General features: G+C 47.1%; 1 protein-coding gene across 2 annotated transcripts in view; it reads left to right on the forward strand.

The window, feature by feature from the left end:
* Positions 1-16,813, forward strand: part of LOC144153823 (uncharacterized) — a 93,110-nt gene extending 76,297 nt beyond the window's left edge. Inside the window, exons 2-5 of one of the 2 annotated variants that reach the window (XM_077685554.1) lie at positions 5,666-5,757; positions 8,565-8,940; positions 10,949-10,994; positions 14,657-14,796. In XM_077685554.1, the coding sequence (XP_077541680.1) occupies positions 5,679-5,757; positions 8,565-8,932 (447 nt within the window). In that variant the 5' untranslated portion in view covers positions 5,666-5,678 and the 3' untranslated portion in view covers positions 8,933-8,940; positions 10,949-10,994; positions 14,657-14,796. Of the gene's footprint in view, positions 1-5,665; positions 5,758-8,564; positions 8,941-10,948; positions 10,995-14,656 lie in introns of both variants that reach the window. The other variant, XM_077685553.1, reaches the window with a different exon arrangement.
* Positions 16,814-18,689: the final 1,876 nt, after the last annotated feature.

The following is an 18,689-nucleotide window of genomic DNA, read 5'->3' on the forward strand; positions in this document are numbered from 1 at the left end:
CGTGGTTGAAAAAATCTCAGAGCGCCTTACGTGGCCGTATTGCAGGTTAAACTACTCCAATTGGTCTAAAATAACCGGTGTCCTTTAGATCAGGTGTCTGTCTGACTGCTGCAATTCACCTATAAATTTGGAAATATTTCCGGTTCCTTCTTTAATTTCGGTGATGTACAGCATGCTGCGAGCGAAAAAGTGCGTTCAGGGATCAAACAATATTCTTAACGCTGGGTTTACACCAAACTTGTAGCACGGCACGCCTTTTCAGCGATGCTCTTCAAAACTCATCCGTTTCACTTTTCGAACACTCGTCAATGGGAAAGCCCTCTCAATTAAGGTCAACTCCACGCAAGGGCTATGAGGCCTTCTTGCGAGACAGCTTTGAAATCTTGATCGTGTTTTTTATAAGTGTGGCTTCCGCGCGCGTGCGTTGTGAGATAAAGCAAGCAGCCTTGGAGCGGCCAATACGTGTCAATAATGCCGAGCCTCCAGCACCGAGTCATTGAAAAATAACCCTTTTTTGAGAGTTGACATTGTTCGCCTAATGACGCTTCGGCGTCGACGACGCTTTCCGCTCAGGTATACGAAAATAAAAGGCGGGCAGGGGAACCACCTTTATAACGAAAAATTGCTGCGTTCCTGCCTTCCCAGCGCGTTCGCCTTCCGATGCTCTTAGCTCCACGATGATGAATGATGCCCGGCTGGCTTGAACTTTGGCGTCGCCCCCGCATACTGGCGAGTCGTGCGCATATATTCGCGCATGCTCGCTAAATATGCGACGACCGCAACATCAAAGTCGGCTTCTGCTACAGCGACGACGGAGAAGCTTAAAGCCGCCTACTCGGAAGAGCTGAAGAGCGTAAGAAGGGCAACAAAGTACGGCTGTATCGTTAAGGATTTCCATTTTTCTTGGGAAAGTTGAGTTCCTTGCCAGCTTTGGAGCATGAAGAAAAAGAGAGACAGAGAGAGAGAGAGAGAGAGAGAGAGAGAGAGAGAGAGAGAGAGAGAGAGAGAGAGAGAGAAAAGCAACAGGAGTTGGAGGGAGAAGCAAGGGAAGCATTGCTGCAAGCGTGGTCTGCTCGTGCAGCGCACCGGCGTTATCGTGAATGCGCAGCTCTGTGACAGCAACAGGCGCTCTTTTGCTGAATTCCAAAGGTAGTCGAGTGGGGTCGAAGGGATCGTTACGCGCGCTCGAGTAGGCAAAAGAGCGCAACCCATTAACGACGTTTGGGAGCGGTGGGGGGGGGGGGGGGGGGGGGGGGGGAGCCGGCATGAAATGGGTGGGAAGAACTCGAAGCGCGGTTGAAAGATGACCGACCCGAAAAGAGTGTGTCGCTGACGCCTCCATAGTGAAGCACGTGTCTTGCTCGCGCTTTATGCTGCTTCCGTTTCGTTCTTTTTTGTTCTCGTTGAAATCTTCAGACAATTTTTTCCTTCTCCTTCTCCGAAGAAGGATCCTTTTTCTATTTGATATCTTCTTTTTTCTTGTTTGCGTTCTTGATTTTTTCTATTTGTTCCTCTTTCTTCTTTTTCATCTCCTTGGTTCCTTTTTGTCTAATTCCGCTTCTTGTTCTTGTTCTTGCTCTTATTATTTATGTTTTTGCATCCTTCTTTATTGTTTCGTTTGTTATTTCTTTCTTTCCCTTTCCTTCCTTCCTTCCTTCCTTCCTTCCTTCCTTCCTTCCTTCCTTCCTTCCTTTCTTTCTTTCTTTCTTTCTTTCTTTCTTTCTTTCTTTATTCCTTCGTTCCTTTTCGTTTTTTTCTTTCTTTTTCTTTCCTTTCTGTTTCTTCCTTTGTTCTTTTCTTTCTTTTGCCTTTTCTTCTTTCTTCTTCTTTCCTAATATTCCTCATTCCTTCTTTCCTCTTATTGTTATTTCCTTCTTCTTCCTTCTTCCCTCTGCTTCCTGTTTCTTCCGTCCTCTTCTTTTTTAAGGAATGCGCCAATAAGAGCGAAATTATGCCAGTTTTAAGACCACACGAGGATCTCATCTTTCTCCCACTTTCTCTAATCACTTCATGATATGTCGCAAACTGGATGAATTTTCTCGTTGACACTTTCTGTAATCTAAACGTTTCCCTGATTATGCTCGCTTTATCAGCAATAGTCTGGTCTACCATTCTGCAAGAAAAGTGCGTAGCTTCGGGCAAAGCAATCGATAAACAGCCTCGCCTGTCACCTCCGAAATAATTCGGCTGTTAAAGTACACGAAATCCGTATCTGAAGCAAACGGGCCTTTAATGTGTGATAACGGGAAGTTTTCCTCTTGACGCTGATGTCTGAGGGTGATTACCCCTTTTTTCCCCATTTCGACGACGCCGCTTTGCGCCTCCAGTCCCGTTAATTACGTTGCCCGCTCAGGGTATAGGCGCAGCGTTTACGACGGACTGGATAAGCCAGGTCGCGGGAAACATCTACGATGGCGTAATTCGGCGTTGTCCGGCTGATGGTTACGAATGCGGGAAAGTTGTTCCCATGCCTAATGGTCGGCGCATGGTGGTTTCCTAATGCTCGCATCGAAGGGATCGAAGCAAGGGTGCCTGATTGCGTTGCTGCATCTCTACGAAAACCTGCAGCGCGTGGGGCGTCTGCCCCGTTTCCGAATTTTCGGTTACACCCTAGCACCAGAAGCTGCGATTCGCCAATATTGTGGTTGCTGTTTTTTTGTTGTTGTTGTTCGTTTGTTTTTGTTTGCTTGCTGGTGCTGCGCGCAGCTCTGTCATCTCCATTTGTGACGCAAGAATCAAGGCTTTGTTGATATCGTCTCTCGAACCGGCTACGTGTCACCACCAGCTTTCTTTCATCGGTGTTTATCTAGAGTACAGTTCCTCGACAGTGAAAGAAGTGTTAATTTCCGCTGCGTGCCTTAGCGTCGTGTGATGTGGCTCGGCTCGGCTCGGCTCGGCTCGGCTTACCTTGGTGACGGCAGCACAGCTCTGTGTATGTCCCCACGAAGGTGTAAAATCAATTTTTGTTCTAATAAAAATTGGTTGTACACTTTCGTGGCCACGTTGTTTTAGCGCCCATAAAAATACACTGTTTAAGATTCACAGTACGCCTCTTTGGTTTATTCAACGTCGCTCTTGTTTATTTTTATTATTCTCTGGTATCAATCTCGGTTGCTAACCACAAAATGCAATGAATGTCTGCAATGAAAATCGCCGGAAGGGAATTTTCGTTTAAAGAGAGTAACTGTCTCGGAGTTTGGTGCTTGCAAGATGACTCTTTTATATTAGAGGGGTATTTTTTTATCTTGTCCCTTTGAATAAACGAAAAATCATAGCCAGTTGTGATTCTCCAATGCTCAGCGTTACAAACACTCGATTACTTTTTATATAAAGAGGATTAGAAGATCTTCTTTGGTAGCCTTGTGGCCATTGATGACATTACCAGAAACAAAAAGACGTCCGCTCGAAGATCTCAAACAGCCAAAGATTGGTCCCCTTTTCGCCGCTGAACGATTGCCTGAACCACAAGATCTCATGTCTGCGAATATATGGTACAAATGAAAGTATCAATTCCGCGCCCTGTGTCTTAATAGTTTTGAGCGATAGTTATTTGCTTAAAAGACGCCGAACTAGTGTGTTCGACAGTATTTCCCTGTTCTAGTGTATTCTCTTGATAAACGCAGCATTCGATTAGCGAGACATACTTTCCTGGCCTTTCTGCGTTCCGTTTACCAAGAGTAATTTCCCCGACAGCGGTGATTGCAGCTATACGGTGTTTGTCTTTATACCCAAAGACCCTTTTTTCTCCGCCTTTTTTAATAAGCTTCGAACGGAAAAACAAGGCCCCGCCGAGCAGGTCATATTTACCGTTATATTGCATATACGAATTCGAAAGGTTTGTTCAAGCAGGGATTTGGCGGGAAAATAATTTGCTCGTTTCTAGCGTTCCATTCCCAAGCAATGCACTTGGAGATAGTCGTACCCTTGACTTAGATCCGCCGCAACACAAGGAGTTGCTTACGAGAAAAGCAAAGAAAAGAGAAAATGAAGAAATAAGGAGAGAAAAGGGATAGAGAAAACTGTGGTTGATTCCTCTGTCATAGGAATCGGTAAAACACGAAAGTTAAATGTGCAGCGAAATCTACAGCTGAGCATGATTTTCGTGTCGGCTGCTGTCTTGTGGGTGTGCTTGGCGAGCGACGTCCTGCTGGTGGGTAGCTTCGGCAAAGGTGTACTGGTGTCTTTTCTGTGATGGATATGACGTCAGTGGAATTTTGGTGTATCCCGGCATAAACGCTTTCGTGTTAAGATATAAAACGCGAAAACGAACTACCCTCAGTATAACGCACTGATGATTATGATTGCTATTGGTTTCCCCTTTGTAGCGGGGTGATGACATGTCATCTTACCAAAAAGGACTGATATACCCATGTTTTACACTCTTTCGAACTAAAGGTTGCTTCCTCACAAGAAGACCCTATGTGCAGGGATGCACCCTTTACAGGCTGCTTGCTTCGTTGTACTGGCGTCATATCCGTGATGGGTATGACGTCAATGAAATCGTGGTGTATCCCGGTTAAAAACATTTTCGTGTTAAAACAGAAAATACAAAATGGAGAAAAGAGAAACCTTTAAATGCCGCGCATGGGGCGGCGAGTGCCTTTTACAGTTAAAATTCAACGCCCTCATGGCCACTTCCCAGCGATAAACGTAAACTGCGATCGTTTCAATACGTAAGAATTTCCGCGAATACTGGCTTCGTGAACCCCAAAACAAAATTTAGTGATTTGAAATATTCCAGAGGCTGTCGTACTCTATGCATGACTGACCAGGAATGCTGCGAAGGGGCCTGATTGGCGTCGAACGCATGCCGTTTACGACTCTGACGTGCCCCTTTCAGTCTCTCCACTAGTTCCCGACTAGCTGCCATTTCAAGTTACCTGCACGGAATTTGCTGTGGTTGTCATTTTATTATATTTCGCAACGTTTATGTCTGGATCTTCTTCTGGCACACAATTTTATGCCTTATTTTTTTAACACGAGAGTGTTTTATGCCGGGACACACCAAGATTTCACTGACGTCATATCCGCCACGGAAATGACGCCATGACAACGAACACAGGCGAAACGCCAGAAAACGTTTCATTGACGCGGATGGTGCTGCCGTCTAGGAGAGGTGAAGCGAAGTAGTGCACCATGACGCTAACCAGCGTCAACAGTTGGCGTAAGCTGTGGCGTAGCGACGCCGACGGGAGAATGGCGAGAACGTGACTTATTTGGTGCGAAGAAAAACGCCAGCGGGAAGCTGCACGCATTTGCGGGTTCATGGTGCAAGCTACGAACTCTACCTCTCGTGTTCCATAGGATGAGGTCGTCGCAACGCAACCGTAGGCCGTACACGCCACGGAACAGGACCGAACTGGTCGCACCTTTGCTGAAGCGACCAGCTAGCTAGACGTCGCTCGCCAAGCACACCCACAAGACAGCCACCCACCCGCAGATCATGCTCCTTCCTTTGCAGATTTCGCTGCACATTTCACTTTCGTGTTTTACCGATTCCTATGACCGAGAAATCAACCACTTTTTTTTCGCAAGACAATGGTAAACAAAGAACAACACGTTGGGATAGCTCTGTTGAGTGTTCTAAACAATATGCTTTCTTTCGCTTATTCTCATACTTACGGGATGATCATTCTCTCTCTCTCCCTCTCTTTCCCGCTCCCAGGAATCTCGCCACCATGAGCTGCCTTCACCTGTTCGCCCTGGTTATCCTGGCGACGTGCGGATTCTTCTGCGCCGTGCACGCCAACATGGAGGGTAATGGCAACACTGCCGACGACCACAACGCCTCTTCTACGCCCTGCCTGTCCTTCCCCCTCTTTTCCCCTCCTTTCTCTTCCCCTTGACCCTTCTCTATAGGTCCCACCTTTCGTTTTCCTTTCACCTAACGCCGACACAACTAACTTGAACGTAAAGCTTTCTTTGCCGCGGTACAGCCCAGCTGTGCTCTTAAGTGGCAGAAGGCGCCTAGACGACGCTAAAAGTTGCACTAAACAACCGTTCTGGTACGGGCAGCTTGTACGAACAGGGCTCAGCGCCTGGACGGGGCTTCCGTGAGGCTAACCGAAAGGCAGCGGTAGTCAACCGCTACGTTGCCAGTACCGTGCACACGGGTAAACATTCGTAATAATGAAATCTATAGCCTTAACAGAAGTGTTTCGTGGTCCGCAGTGCAGTACGTAGAGAGCAGCTCATCCGCGATTTTACTTGTTTATTTATTGAAAATACTTTCAAGGTCCATGGGGCATAACAGAAGGGAGTGGTGAAATACATACATAAGGTGCAGTTGGAAGGTGAAGGTTATGACAATAAATGTAAAGAAGTACTGTTCATAACAAAGCCATTTTCCAATTCACGGGATTTCGTAATGAGGAGAGCTTAATGTATTTTAAGTGCTTTCCCAGAGTCCCTAATACATGTCGAGCGCATTCTACAGGCAAACGTTACGATTATTATGCCCACCTCAGCGCTGAGCCCTGTCAGTTCCGCCCTCTCTTGATGTACTAAAGTTCTCTAAATCACCTTTTAAACTAACTCCCTCGCTCTCGGTTCCAGTTCGCTAAATCAGCTCTAAACAACAGAAACAAAAGATGGCCTTAGAGTGCGTTGCAGAACGTGGCGTTCTTTTTGCTCACAGTGTCCCGAAGATATGGGACTGACGTATTCATTGTTGCCTCGCAATGCAGTTAGCACGCCGTGGCCTGCTTGGCAGTTACTGCAAGCAAGCAGCATACGTGGAATGAAGGGATGGACCTTTTTATGAGCTCTCTTTGTTGGCAGCCTGAAAAGTTCTTCAATGCGTTTCATTGAAAGAAAGAACAAAATTTTTGACCACGGGGCGTAATTTCCTCCCAAAAATGCCTCACGCAGTCGAAAGGAACGAGGTTATGGCAAACCTTTAAAATAAAATCCAGGTCCATCTCCACTAAATTGAAAACAGGTGAGGGATAAAGCATGCAGTGTGTAAGTGTATTCTTGGCGCCTTGGTGTTCTTGCCAACGGAGATGAAACCGTTGGGGGTTAGAGGTATACAGCTTTGCCGTGAAAGTCTCTTGTCTTTGAAGCACGAAGCTCTCTGTTCGAGGCGTAAACAAGTTTCCCGGTGTTTTTGTACCGTGACTACAGGAGAAGATGATTACGATGACGGCGACGACATGAGACGTCAGCAGCCCCAGCCCCTAAGGGGCTTCACCCCTAATATAAATAACAAATGGAGTAGAACGCGGGTAACTTAGCGGGCCGTTGCTTAAGTCCAGAACCTTTGCGGTGAACAGGTCAACCGAGATGCGCTTTCATACAAATCTCTTCAATTCAAGATAGCGGCAATTGACTCCATGGGCGAAAGGTGTGCGTCTTAGAGCTATTACCTGTGAGAACGCAAAAGGGTTGAAGACGCACCGCGCAGCACGTGCACTTGCCCTTTGCACGTGCAGCCATCGCAACGCCGCCTGAATTCAGCTTGCCGTGGCGCAGCCCTGATTGCACCCGGAGGGCTGCGTCGTTGCTTGATGAGAGAGCGCTCGGTGTATGTCACGCAAGCCGTGTGCTCCCATCCCATGGAGAAACGGGGAGAGACATCCCGGCGCCACCGATCAGAACGTAGATAGCACAGACGTGGTAGGCTATATTCGTCGAGTGTCGGCACGGCTCGGCAAGCAACCGCGCTAATGGCGTCGCAGTAGCGGGGAAATGTTCCGGGGAGCTTGGGAGAAGAGCGGCGTCGTCTCATTCCTCCCACAACGCAATAATTGAGCAATCAGCGTGGCTCGCACGCTAGGTTCGCATTAATATCACGCTCGCATTGTTCCGTGGTGGCGCTGGGGTGCAGAAGCATTACTTCGAAGCGCGGCGTTCCTTAGGGCGCGACATTGTCCCCTATGCTGGTTAGAGGTGTTACGGTGGCCTTAAGTCGAGACGTTTAAATTCAGATAGCGCGAATTTCGTTCTGTAAATGTCATTTCGAAGCAGATTTTGACGCGGATTCCAAGATACTTGCCATCCCGACTTTATGTTCCGCTTCCGCACGTGTTGCGCAGCAGTGAAAGCAGTCGGACGACGCTGGAAACACCGGGTGTTCCACATTCATACTCTGTGTCGCCAGACGTTCTTCACTGACCTCAATATATAAGACAGCTCGGGGAAGTTGTCGCCTTTGAGTCTATTCCCGTCAAATGATGTCGAGCAAGCCGTCGCCAGATGAGATGTATGGACAATGCCAGTGGTTCGCGTTGGCTCGATTATGCCGAATCTGGTGGTGGGTGGTGCCTAAATACTGTTTTGTAGTCATTTTTATAGAGACATGCCCTCTGAAATGGCGGTCGTGAAGTCAAGCACATATTTTTATCGCTGTCACTGTTGCGAGCATGCATAGAACGCCCGTTCTGCAACTTCTCTTCCTATCTTTTGTTCTTGCGTTAGCCTAATGCTGTCCGGTCCAGCGATACCTCTCGTGGGAAAGCTGGGATAACGCTTCGCATTGGGTCTTATTCACTGTGTGTTATCTCTGAATGTTGTATCATAAACCACGCTCTGCGCGCCGTGCACGTCTCCATTGCGCCATGCAGCGAAGCGCATGGGTTCCGAGTTTCTGGGCAAGCGATCGGCGTCCTCTCGACTCGAGGCTGCCGACGCCCTGCCCGGTTTCTGGGAGGAAGAAATGGCGGCGCGCTCGCCAGCGGCGGCGCTGCGGGCGGCGCGGCTGTTCCGTGCTTCAGCGGGCGTGACCCGGTTCGGTGCGGGCGCCTACGACGCCGCTGGCGACGAAGACGACGACCTCGACCTGGCCATGGCGGCGGCCGCGGCGGCCAAGCAGAAGCGAATCGGCTCCGAGTTCCTGGGCAAGCGTTCGTCGGACATGATGCCCAAGCGCATGGGCTCCGAGTTCCTCGGGCGGCGGAAACGCGAGACGTTCGCCCCAACCTGGGACGCGTAAACGACGTGGTATGCCCTCCCCGTGCTAAACGATCGCTAAACTGACGCTGTACGCTCGGCTGTGGCGGGCCGGTACTTTCCTTCTAATTTTTGTTAACATGAGCTAGAAATTTCATAAATCTGATTCTTACGGACGAGAGAGATAAATGGTGTGAAAATTGTTTTCGGATATTGAGAATGACCGAATAGTCCATATTGAAATTTCGGCATGTCCGAATATTCGCAATACGAATTTTCCGCATTTGCGACATACAAATACGACTTAAGAATATTCGACATACGAATATTCGCGAAATTGGAATATTCGGGTAGTTATGGAAAATGTTTGACATTCTTAGAACATTTGGATACAGTCGAATAGCTCTATGTTTGGACGAAAAATACTCAAATCTTATCGAAGATGCAAATTCTGGCTACCGGAAAAGCCCACGAATAAGACAGAACCAACGATTAGACTTTCCGAAATTATTGCGAAAGGGGAGGGGGGGGGGGGGTATGCAGTGCCCTAATGCAATAAGGCGCTGAACTGCACCGGTGCGTCCCAGCCGAAGGTACTGCAAGACTTGCTCCGTCGACGCTTAAACTTCGGCCGTTACCTTGAGTCTATTACTTCCACCGGAAGTTGACTCCTTTACAGAAACCAGTTCCATCAGCGTGTTCCTAACGGGTTCCCATTCTAGCACACCGAAACTTCCTGTCAGTCTAGCTACACGCACTGCCACTATTCATCGGTAGCTGCTGACCCATGACAGTGTCCAGCCGTAAAGGTAAGCACGGTACAGAAAAATTTAACCAGTTCTCGGAGTCAATTCCCGGCGGCGGAATAAACTCGTGGTACTGCGGCCTCAGTCTGTTAAATGCAAAAACTAAACATCGCCCCTCCCCGTCGTGGAAGGTACACCTGTCCGTCGAGACGTCGATGACGTCGACTTCCGTATGAGGCGCTAGGTGCGACACCATTAGCCTCGCACCCAGCGCTTCGCCACAGCCCAGTGTCACTTTCATCCACTTTTGGCCAAACGTGCTGATGTGCTCTCCTGAACATGGCCTTTCACTGGTCTCAATGGAGAGCTCGTGTTAACGCTTTTTGCTTTGTATTGCTTAGTAAGTAGTCTTATATAGCATATTACATGATTTAAAACAGGCGCCACGGTGTGGCTTCAGTGCAGGTACCGCACACGTTGCATCATGAATATTTAGCCACTGAAACACCACTGAAGGCGCAGGTATAATTAGGCGAGTGGTGCTTTAATGCTTTATTCTGTGCGCTGCCACCGGAAGATATAACATCAATTATATGGTTCAACTACCGTTAATTTCGCAATGACGCATTGTGCATTTCAACTCTCTGCGGGATATATTTGTATCTCATCACTCACTGTCACAATTTAATTAGGGCGTGCGAGTTGCCTCACTACCTCATTTGCATACTGACAGCTACCAACTCTGTGGGTTCTCATTGTCACTGAAATGCACCATTCGACTAACGACCCATTCTCAGGAACCCGCAGTGCTTTGTTATTAAGTCGAGGTCGATTAATCGCCGCCGAATTCCTAGTACTGATGACCCAGCAGCAAAAGATAGAAGCAAGCAGAATGAAATGTGTTGTCCGCAGCACTGCTTTTTTCAGCGCATGCGTGGATCGGGTTGATAGGACCCTTGCGACGGGAAGGCTCCCCACTATTCTCAATGCCTCCCGGTCTATATTTATAACGCTCCAGGAGTTTTGTTTTTCCTTCTTTTTCGGTAACGGCGCCGACAGCGAAGTTGATTGCGAAGGAAAAAAAATTAAAAGGTTAAAACGCGCGTGTCAAATCACATTTAGATTCAACGTGCCACGCTGTGGCGCCTACGTTTTCTCTATGCTGTGTGTGACCGTGCAAACTGATCTTCTAATCTGTCCCAAACTTGTTTTGTTCCGCCTGTAAACTAGAACACCATAAACAGTGCCTCAACTGATGAGCCTAAAATGCATGGCCTATAAACCATTGTGTGTCGTTTTTCTCTTCCTTCAAGGGATCGTAAGAAAATTTTATATGGCTCGGTCAGCACCATCCAACACGTGAGTCTGTGTTCTAAATGCTTCACTAAGCCGTATGCTTCAGTAATGACGTATGCAACTAAGCCGTGTGCATAATTGAGTGCCTTAATAAGTTCTTAAAGGTACATACACTGGTGAGTACGCTAGTAAACAAGTAAACCGCAACTGTAATTGTGTGTTCAAAGCAACCTCCTGTCTTCAAAACACCTTACTTCGACGCTGTTTAAAATTGAAGGTCATGCGTTTGTATAACAGTGATAATGCATGCGTTTTGTGAAGCCACCCCCCCCCCCATCCCCCCCACGCTCCCTACCTCGCCCTCACATATCTTTGCACGATGCCACGTAGTGATGTGACACATTTCCTTTCCATTCATTGTATTCTGGTACAGTAAAAGATCGTTAATTCGAACTCGGTTAATTCAAACTTCGGGTTAATTGCCCTTGTCCCGGCACTGTCCTGCATATTTCAGTGGGGAAAAACTCCCGATAATTCGAACGCGTCGTTATCCAGAACCTCGCGCGCTAGCTGTATACGCTCCTGCAACAGCTTATTTCGCTTCAACAGAGGGCGCCGCGCCACCGACGCCGGTGCTCCGGCGCATGCCATTATTATTTACGAAACATTATTTACGAATTCACGTGCCACAAACGTGTAGTAGCGCCTAAATCGCGATAACGAGTGCAGAGGTGGCTTCCTTGTGTTCTGCCCGCGCACTGTGGCACGATTTTCATTCATTCTAAAGCGCCCGCCCGCTAATTCGAACTCAACTTAATTAGACCAATTTTATGGTCCCCTTCGAGTTAGAATTAACGAGCTTTTGCTGTATCAGCAACGAAGGCACTTAGGTTAAAGCTGTGGCTTAGATTGCCGCTCCGCAGGCATACCACGAGAGCGTGCATGGGTGAGAGAACGTGCGGCTGTCTGCTGAAAACAGCAAGGCGAAGCTATTTCGCCGTCGCACGTTAACTAACGTCGAATGTCATGCAAGGGCTACGGCTTGCGCAGGCGCACTTTCTACTTCGCGAAAAATGTCGCGCTTCTGCGGTGATCAGGTGCCCTCCCACACCCTCTTTATTCGCAGAAAGAGTACACATTATATTTTTTGTAGTCATTAAAGGGGTCATGAAGACAAAATACAAGTTTGTTTTACTCGAAAGATTCGGTGTTTTATAGTACCCTCAGCGCTTGTCCGGCAGCAAACGATGCTTCATTCCAAGATAGATTAAAAATTCTAAGCCACAACTTCAATTCTCCCGCTACATCGTGTGTTTCCTGTCGTCGGCAATCACTTATCCAGGGCAGGTATATGAAACAAGATTTCTTAGGGTGGCTAAGGAAAAAACGAATTTTTTATTAGCCTCGCTATCGTTTGCCTTCGTAGATGGCGTAACAATACCGCTCAAAAACCACTGTTGCACACGGTTTTTAACACGAAAGTGTTTTATTCCGGGATTCACGAAGACTTCACTTACGTCATATCCGTCACGGAAGTGACGCCAGTACAGCGAAGCAAGCGGCCTGTAAAGGGTTAACGCCTGCACACAGGGTCTTCTTGCGGGGAAGCAACCTTTAGTACTAAAGAGTACATTACATTTAGGGTTGTTCGTTTTCGGGTTTTATATTTCAACACGAAAGCGCATTATGCCGGGATACACCAAGATTTCACTGACGTCATATTCGTCACGGAAATGACGCCAGTGGACCTTTGCCGAAGCCACCCGCCAGCAGGACGTCGCTCGCCAAGCACACCCACAAGCATGCTCATCTGCAGATTTCGCTGCACATTTCACTTTCGTGTTTTACCCATTCCTATCACAGAGAAATCAACCACAGTTTCTTTTTTATTTCTAAACGAACCTGGCTTATTGTTACGATTGATAGTAATTGTGTAGTGAGAGAGGAGGTATGACTCGACAGCCGGAGTCACGTATGTGGCAGTGTCGTTTATGCCAGTTGACCATTATGTGTCAGACTTGCCCCAGCGTTGGCCGGCATGGTGCGCTCCGTTTGCTTGTTCTTTCGTAACTTCCATTGTTTACCCCACCATTCTTAGTGCTTTAAAACATAATCTGCCCTATACTTAAGCACAAAATGATCATTCATATTCACTGTTTAACTGGGGTAGGATTTTGTCGGCCTCGGCAAACCGCAACAAGCTGCCCATAATACGTCGCAAGTGTAGAGCAGAAAAGTAGCTAGGGTGTCGTATGCTTGTTCCCTGTTTTCCCCATTATATATCCCGTTTGAATTAGGTTCCCGCCAAAATTGGTGACAGTGGTGTTCTAGAGAGGCAATCTTTCGAATGAACCAAACTTGCATTTTTTTCATGGCCTCTTCAAAGGTGTAGAATACTTCTTACTTGTTATCCCTTTACAAAAAAAAAAACGCATCAGCGGAATTCAAGTACTACATTATTTAGCTCTGGCTTTCAACTTCTTCGACGCAACCGTGGTCGAAGTTTAATGTTTGGGTAGTTCGAAACTGTATCTCGGACACCACGGGATCGTTTTATGACTTCAAGTAGGACTCAGTGGTCTAGGCTAATAAAAAATTAAGACTGCCGGAGTTGTACACTGTAGCATGCGAACCGCTTCGCCCTTTTTTGCAAGTAATTATCTTTTTTTCGGGGAGTAAGCAATTGGGAGCCTAACTTCGTTGGCTTTTCGTCTGGAATGTGGGAATGTATTCGCCTGGAGAGCACGTAAATGACGGTCGTGCTCTCGGGGTAGAGATTTGTGTGTGTTGGGGGGGGAACGAGTGTCTGAACGAGACAGCCGGTAGTGCTGTGTGATCATTTTCATTGCCGCTGGACACCGACGTTGCAACTCCGTGCTGAAGCTTAATTGAAAAGTGACTCACAAATTCCCATTTGTGCAAAGCAGGAAGAACGTTACAAGCGAGAGAGAGAGAGAGAGAGAGAGAGATACAGAGAGAGAGAGAGAGAGAGAGAGAGAGAGAGAGAGAGAGGGGGGGGGAAAATAGTATTTAATGATACTGGTGAGGTTAGCCTGGCCAAGGCGCCTAGCTTGCTACAACAGATAGAGAGAGAGAGAGAGAGAGAGAGAGACGTGAAATAAACTAAGAGAGAAGGATAGCTAAGGTTTTTTAAAAGCAGATTTCTCTTTTTTTTTTTTCTTTGAAGGACAAAAACCCATCGTCAGTGTTAGAGATGGAGCTCAGATGAGTTATAAAAATGAAAAGATGACTGCTTAAATTACAATGACAATGCAATTTCGTTGGCAATGCAATAGTTTCATAACTATGTTTTAAGTCCTCGGCCTTTGCATAGTATTCGGAAAAAGCGTTTAGTGCGTCAGTAAGAACTTAGGCACTCCGAAAAGGAATGTACTATGACAGGCAAGACCCCTTCCCCACCTGATCTCTTTTCTGATGCTGTCTCCAGATGACAGTGAACGGAATCTGATAGCACTGACCACAAATTTCTTTTCTCTTCCCCCCCTCCCCCCCTGAGCGCTACGTCTAGCGGCACAGCGGATTAAACCCAATTTTACGACACTGGTAAACGTAAAGCTGAGAAAATTCTGAGTGAACTTTTGGACAATAAATAAGGGATCGCTAAGAGACGCTACTGTGTTGCGCGATGCCCAGACTGCTTCAGAACGCCAAAAACCGGGCATGTTAAGTAACCTTTCCTCCTTTTCCCGCTCCTAAACGAACAGATCCAGACAACACGCTTAGCCGAAGTCTGCAACAACTGTACGCCGGCGACCCCAGTAACTCCCTCCTAAGGAGCCATGGTTCCTTCGACCGCGACTTGGATTGGATTCTGGGTCACCGGTCACAGCCCAGCAAGCGGCTCTCCGAGTTCCTCGGGGGGCCGGGCAAGCGCTACTCGGAGTTTCTGGGCGGCCCCGGAAAACGCTACTCGGAATTCCTGGGCGGCCCAGGAAAACGCTACTCGGAGTTCCTTGGCGGCCCAGGAAAACGCTACTCAGAATTCCTGGGTGGTCCCGGAAAACGCTACTCGGAGTTCTTGGGTGGTCCCGGAAAACGCTACTCAGAGTTCCTGGGCGGTCCGGGAAAGCGGTCCGTTCCGGATGACCTCATGGCGGCCGAGCGGGGTCTGTTCCGTTCGCCGTCGTCGTCTGCAGAGCAACAGGAGCCGACAGTTCCTGGAGCGCTCCGGAAGTGACGCGTCACTTTCATCGCATCTGATTGGCCGAGCACCTTTCGTCTGTTAATGACTTCCCTCGCCGCGTTCGTCCACGCGGAAGTGGACGCGTTGAAAGATTTATGAGATTGTAAAATAGTAATAATGATGCCAAGAATAAAAATAGCGGGGCACCGAGTCTGCATGGTGTTTGGAAATTGCCGCGGGGAGCTGCATTTTCAGATTTTCTCGTCGTAATTGAAGATGCAATGTAGTGAACGTTTGTGAACTTGTAGCATTTTTGCTGACACTGAATGAAACTGGGTTAGCAACTTACCCTCCTAAAGAAGCTTCTTGGTACAAAAAAAAAAACAGAAAGGCGTCTTGTTTCAGTTAAAGTTAGCTGCATTTCACGACTATCCCTATCAAGAAGCTTTGCCATCGGAGATAATAAACATAGTCATAAGCAGCACTCAGTGACACGTTTTTTGAGAGGTTGACTTTTTTTTTAATTGGCATAGCACGCAACGGTTGCCGTTTCACGTCGGTGAACGATTCTCTATAAAGTAAGAACGCTGGAGTTTTTTTGGTGCAATAATCACATTTATTAGTTTGAGAGGATGACGTTTTGGTTTCCAGCTTACGGAAAATACGTTGGGCCTCATTTTACCTAATGGGAACAATGTGCTTCTTTGACCTCAAAAATTTAAAGAAGGTGACGTGACTCTAGTCACCTTTATTTAATGACGCATAATAAAGAAATGCAATACTAAAAGTGGCTTTGATATTTTTAGTTACGAATACGAAGAAACGGGACACATTAGGTTGTTAATTTATTATTCTTGTCTTTATTAGCTTTGTGTAATAATGTTAACCTGAAACTCATCATCAGTATGCTTAAAATGACTGACAAAGTTTATCTGCTATCTTGGCTAGAACAAGGCAATTCGGGTTCAATAACATATTCAGCTGCAATACTCTTTCACCGAGGCAAGACGCGGGGATGGTTTCGGCAGAAACTAAACTTGACAGTGAAGTAGCTACATTTCACCCGCATTCAAAACTGGATGTTCTCGTTTTCTAGCTGTAAAAAAAAAACGCGAAAAGATGGAGGGAATTTCAAACCTGATGCTCGCTTGCCATATCTCAACTTCTCTTGTTCATCGGTCTGCGATGTGTTGGAAGGTGCTGTCCTTCAAAAAAAAGAAGAAAAAAAAAGAAAGTACATAAACAAATGACCATGCCATGCCAAGAGTTGTTGCAAGTTAGCTTGCGATGACGCTAACAGAAGGTTCGTTTTTGTTTTTTGCACATGTCGCGTGACTGCTGTAAAGACGGACTTGTATAGAATGCGTGGCTTCACGGCCGAACAATCATGATGCGGGAGGTGTGTCGGAACAGAGCGCGTATGCTTATCAGACGCACACTTCGTTCAGTGTACTTTATTATTCACAGTTCCTCAGGGACTTCTCATTTCATGTTTGAAAAAAAAAAACGGCGATCTTCTTGCTCCGTAACGGAGATAATGGCGAAAGCTCGAGAGCTGACAGTTTATTATTACTTTCTGCGCAAGTTCTCGCCTCTGGCACGTAGGTTGCGGGGCCGCGGGAAAGGAGGATTTATGTTGAAGATGTCGACGAAAAAAAAAAAAGAATTCGGTGCCGTGATCACGGTACGTCTGTCCCCGTTTTCTGCTTCGATGAATAAAAGAGCTAATAAAAACTAAGCCTCACTGTTTTTGTGCCTCTCTCTCTCTCTCTCTCTCTCTCTCTCTCTCTCTACATGTGTCTTAAGTAACATCGAAGGAAAGTATATGACTTCCACAAAAGGTAAGGTTTGCACTTTCCCAACTCTTTTGCCTGTTTTTTTTTTTTTTTTTCTGCTATAGGGTGGGCGGGACGCGTGTAAGCGAGTCGTGTATTTGTCAAGCATCACTGCAGGGCGTTGCAAGGTTTTACAGTTCAAAAAAATTAAAGCCGTTCCACTCAATGTGAAAGCCGGCGGAAGTGCAGAGCAGTGATTCGCCACAATTGGCTGTAGCGCCGTTATCCGCTCACTGCTACCACCCAATGAAATTCAAATTTCCCGCATTCATAGTGCTCCCGCGCCCCCTGCCTGGAACTGCGCCAGCAGGAGTTGCGTTCTTTTTGTGCTTGCGTTTCCTCCCGCGCGTACCGGCGTTGCACTGCCACTTTTTTTTTGTTTACTATCGTAAAAACCAACCGAAAGAGAGTTCCTAACTAAATGAATGCGGGCGCTGCCGGTTAATTACGTACATGTTGCCTCAAATGTACCTACAGTTTTCTTTGCGCTAAACAACGGGGAGATGTGCGACAAGCGCCAGCGGTTCACGAGTTTTGAAAGCTTTTGACTATATAAACCTCTGGCTTTCGAAGCCTCTGGGTTACGCCGCGACGACAGCCGCTACGACGAAACGCCGTGTGACTCTACTTGGGTCCAGCGAACGAGCTACGACGACAAAGCGAGCCTCTACAGTGCTCTGCACTTAAAAAGGCCATGTCCCGAAGCACAACCATGTCATCAATAAAGATTTTTCCCTCAAGTAACAGCAAGGATCCCAAGAATCTTTCCCTAATCTTGTGAATTGTGCATAATTTTCCGCTGACAGCATATGATAATTCAGGTTGCTTATTTCTCGTTTCTTTTTCACCTTTAAAGCACTTCAAGGGTAAAAATTTCTTATGATTGAAAATCAGCGTGCGCAACCATTTTTGCGACGAACCTCCGCCATCGAACAGTTCTTTTGTAATAGTTGGCCAAACCAGTGTCCCGACGTGAGCATCTCATTTTTTTGTGAACGGCCCAACCTATAGGACTGTTCCCATTTTCTAGTTTTGGGAAAGACGTGTTTTTGTCACGTCGATTTTTCAAGGGATACCTAGCATGGACATGAATGCGTAAAATCTGTAATCTGGCTGATGGAAAACCTAGTAATGAAAATCAAAAATTTGTGGTGAACTAATTAATGTTCGCTAAGCGCGTTGAATTCTTGAAAAAATTAGCAGTGGCTTAGTTCGGCTATGCCAGGATATACGTAGCGTGAGCTAAGGTTCAGCTGGTTATTCTTAGGTTTCCTGGCTGTCTAGGATTATTACCATGCTTAGTGCTGCTAAAACGATTTCCAATCCAATCCAACACAATCCAGTCCAGTCCAGTCCAGTCCAGTCCAGTCCAGTCCAGTCCAGTCCTGTCCAGTTTAGTCCAGTCACTGCTCCTCGCGCATGCGCTGCACGGCTCTCCAGAAGCCACACGAAATGGCTACCAAGCGGCACCGGCACGGCGTCAGACTTGGCTATTGTGCAACCGAGGCGCAAAGTTGGGCACGCGCCGGCGCCAGTGCTTCTGCCGCGGCTATCACGTCAATCCTCTGGCATGCGCAGACCGGTGAATGTGCTGACCCAATTCTCTACACACCCGTACTCCAATTGGATTGGATTTCCGATCCAATCCAGTTTAATCCAATACAATCCAAATTCAATGCAAATCCAATCCAAATTCAATCCAATACACTCCAATGCAATCGAATCCAATGCTCCTCGCGCTTGCGCAGCATGGCCCTTCAAGGTCAACGTGAAACTGCT

Source organism: Haemaphysalis longicornis, unplaced genomic scaffold (genome assembly GCF_048455015.1).
Source record: "Haemaphysalis longicornis isolate Haplotype H1 unplaced genomic scaffold, Haemaphysalis longicornis Haplotype H1 scaffold_9, whole genome shotgun sequence".
NCBI classification, from domain to species: Eukaryota; Metazoa; Arthropoda; class Arachnida; order Ixodida; family Ixodidae; genus Haemaphysalis; species Haemaphysalis longicornis.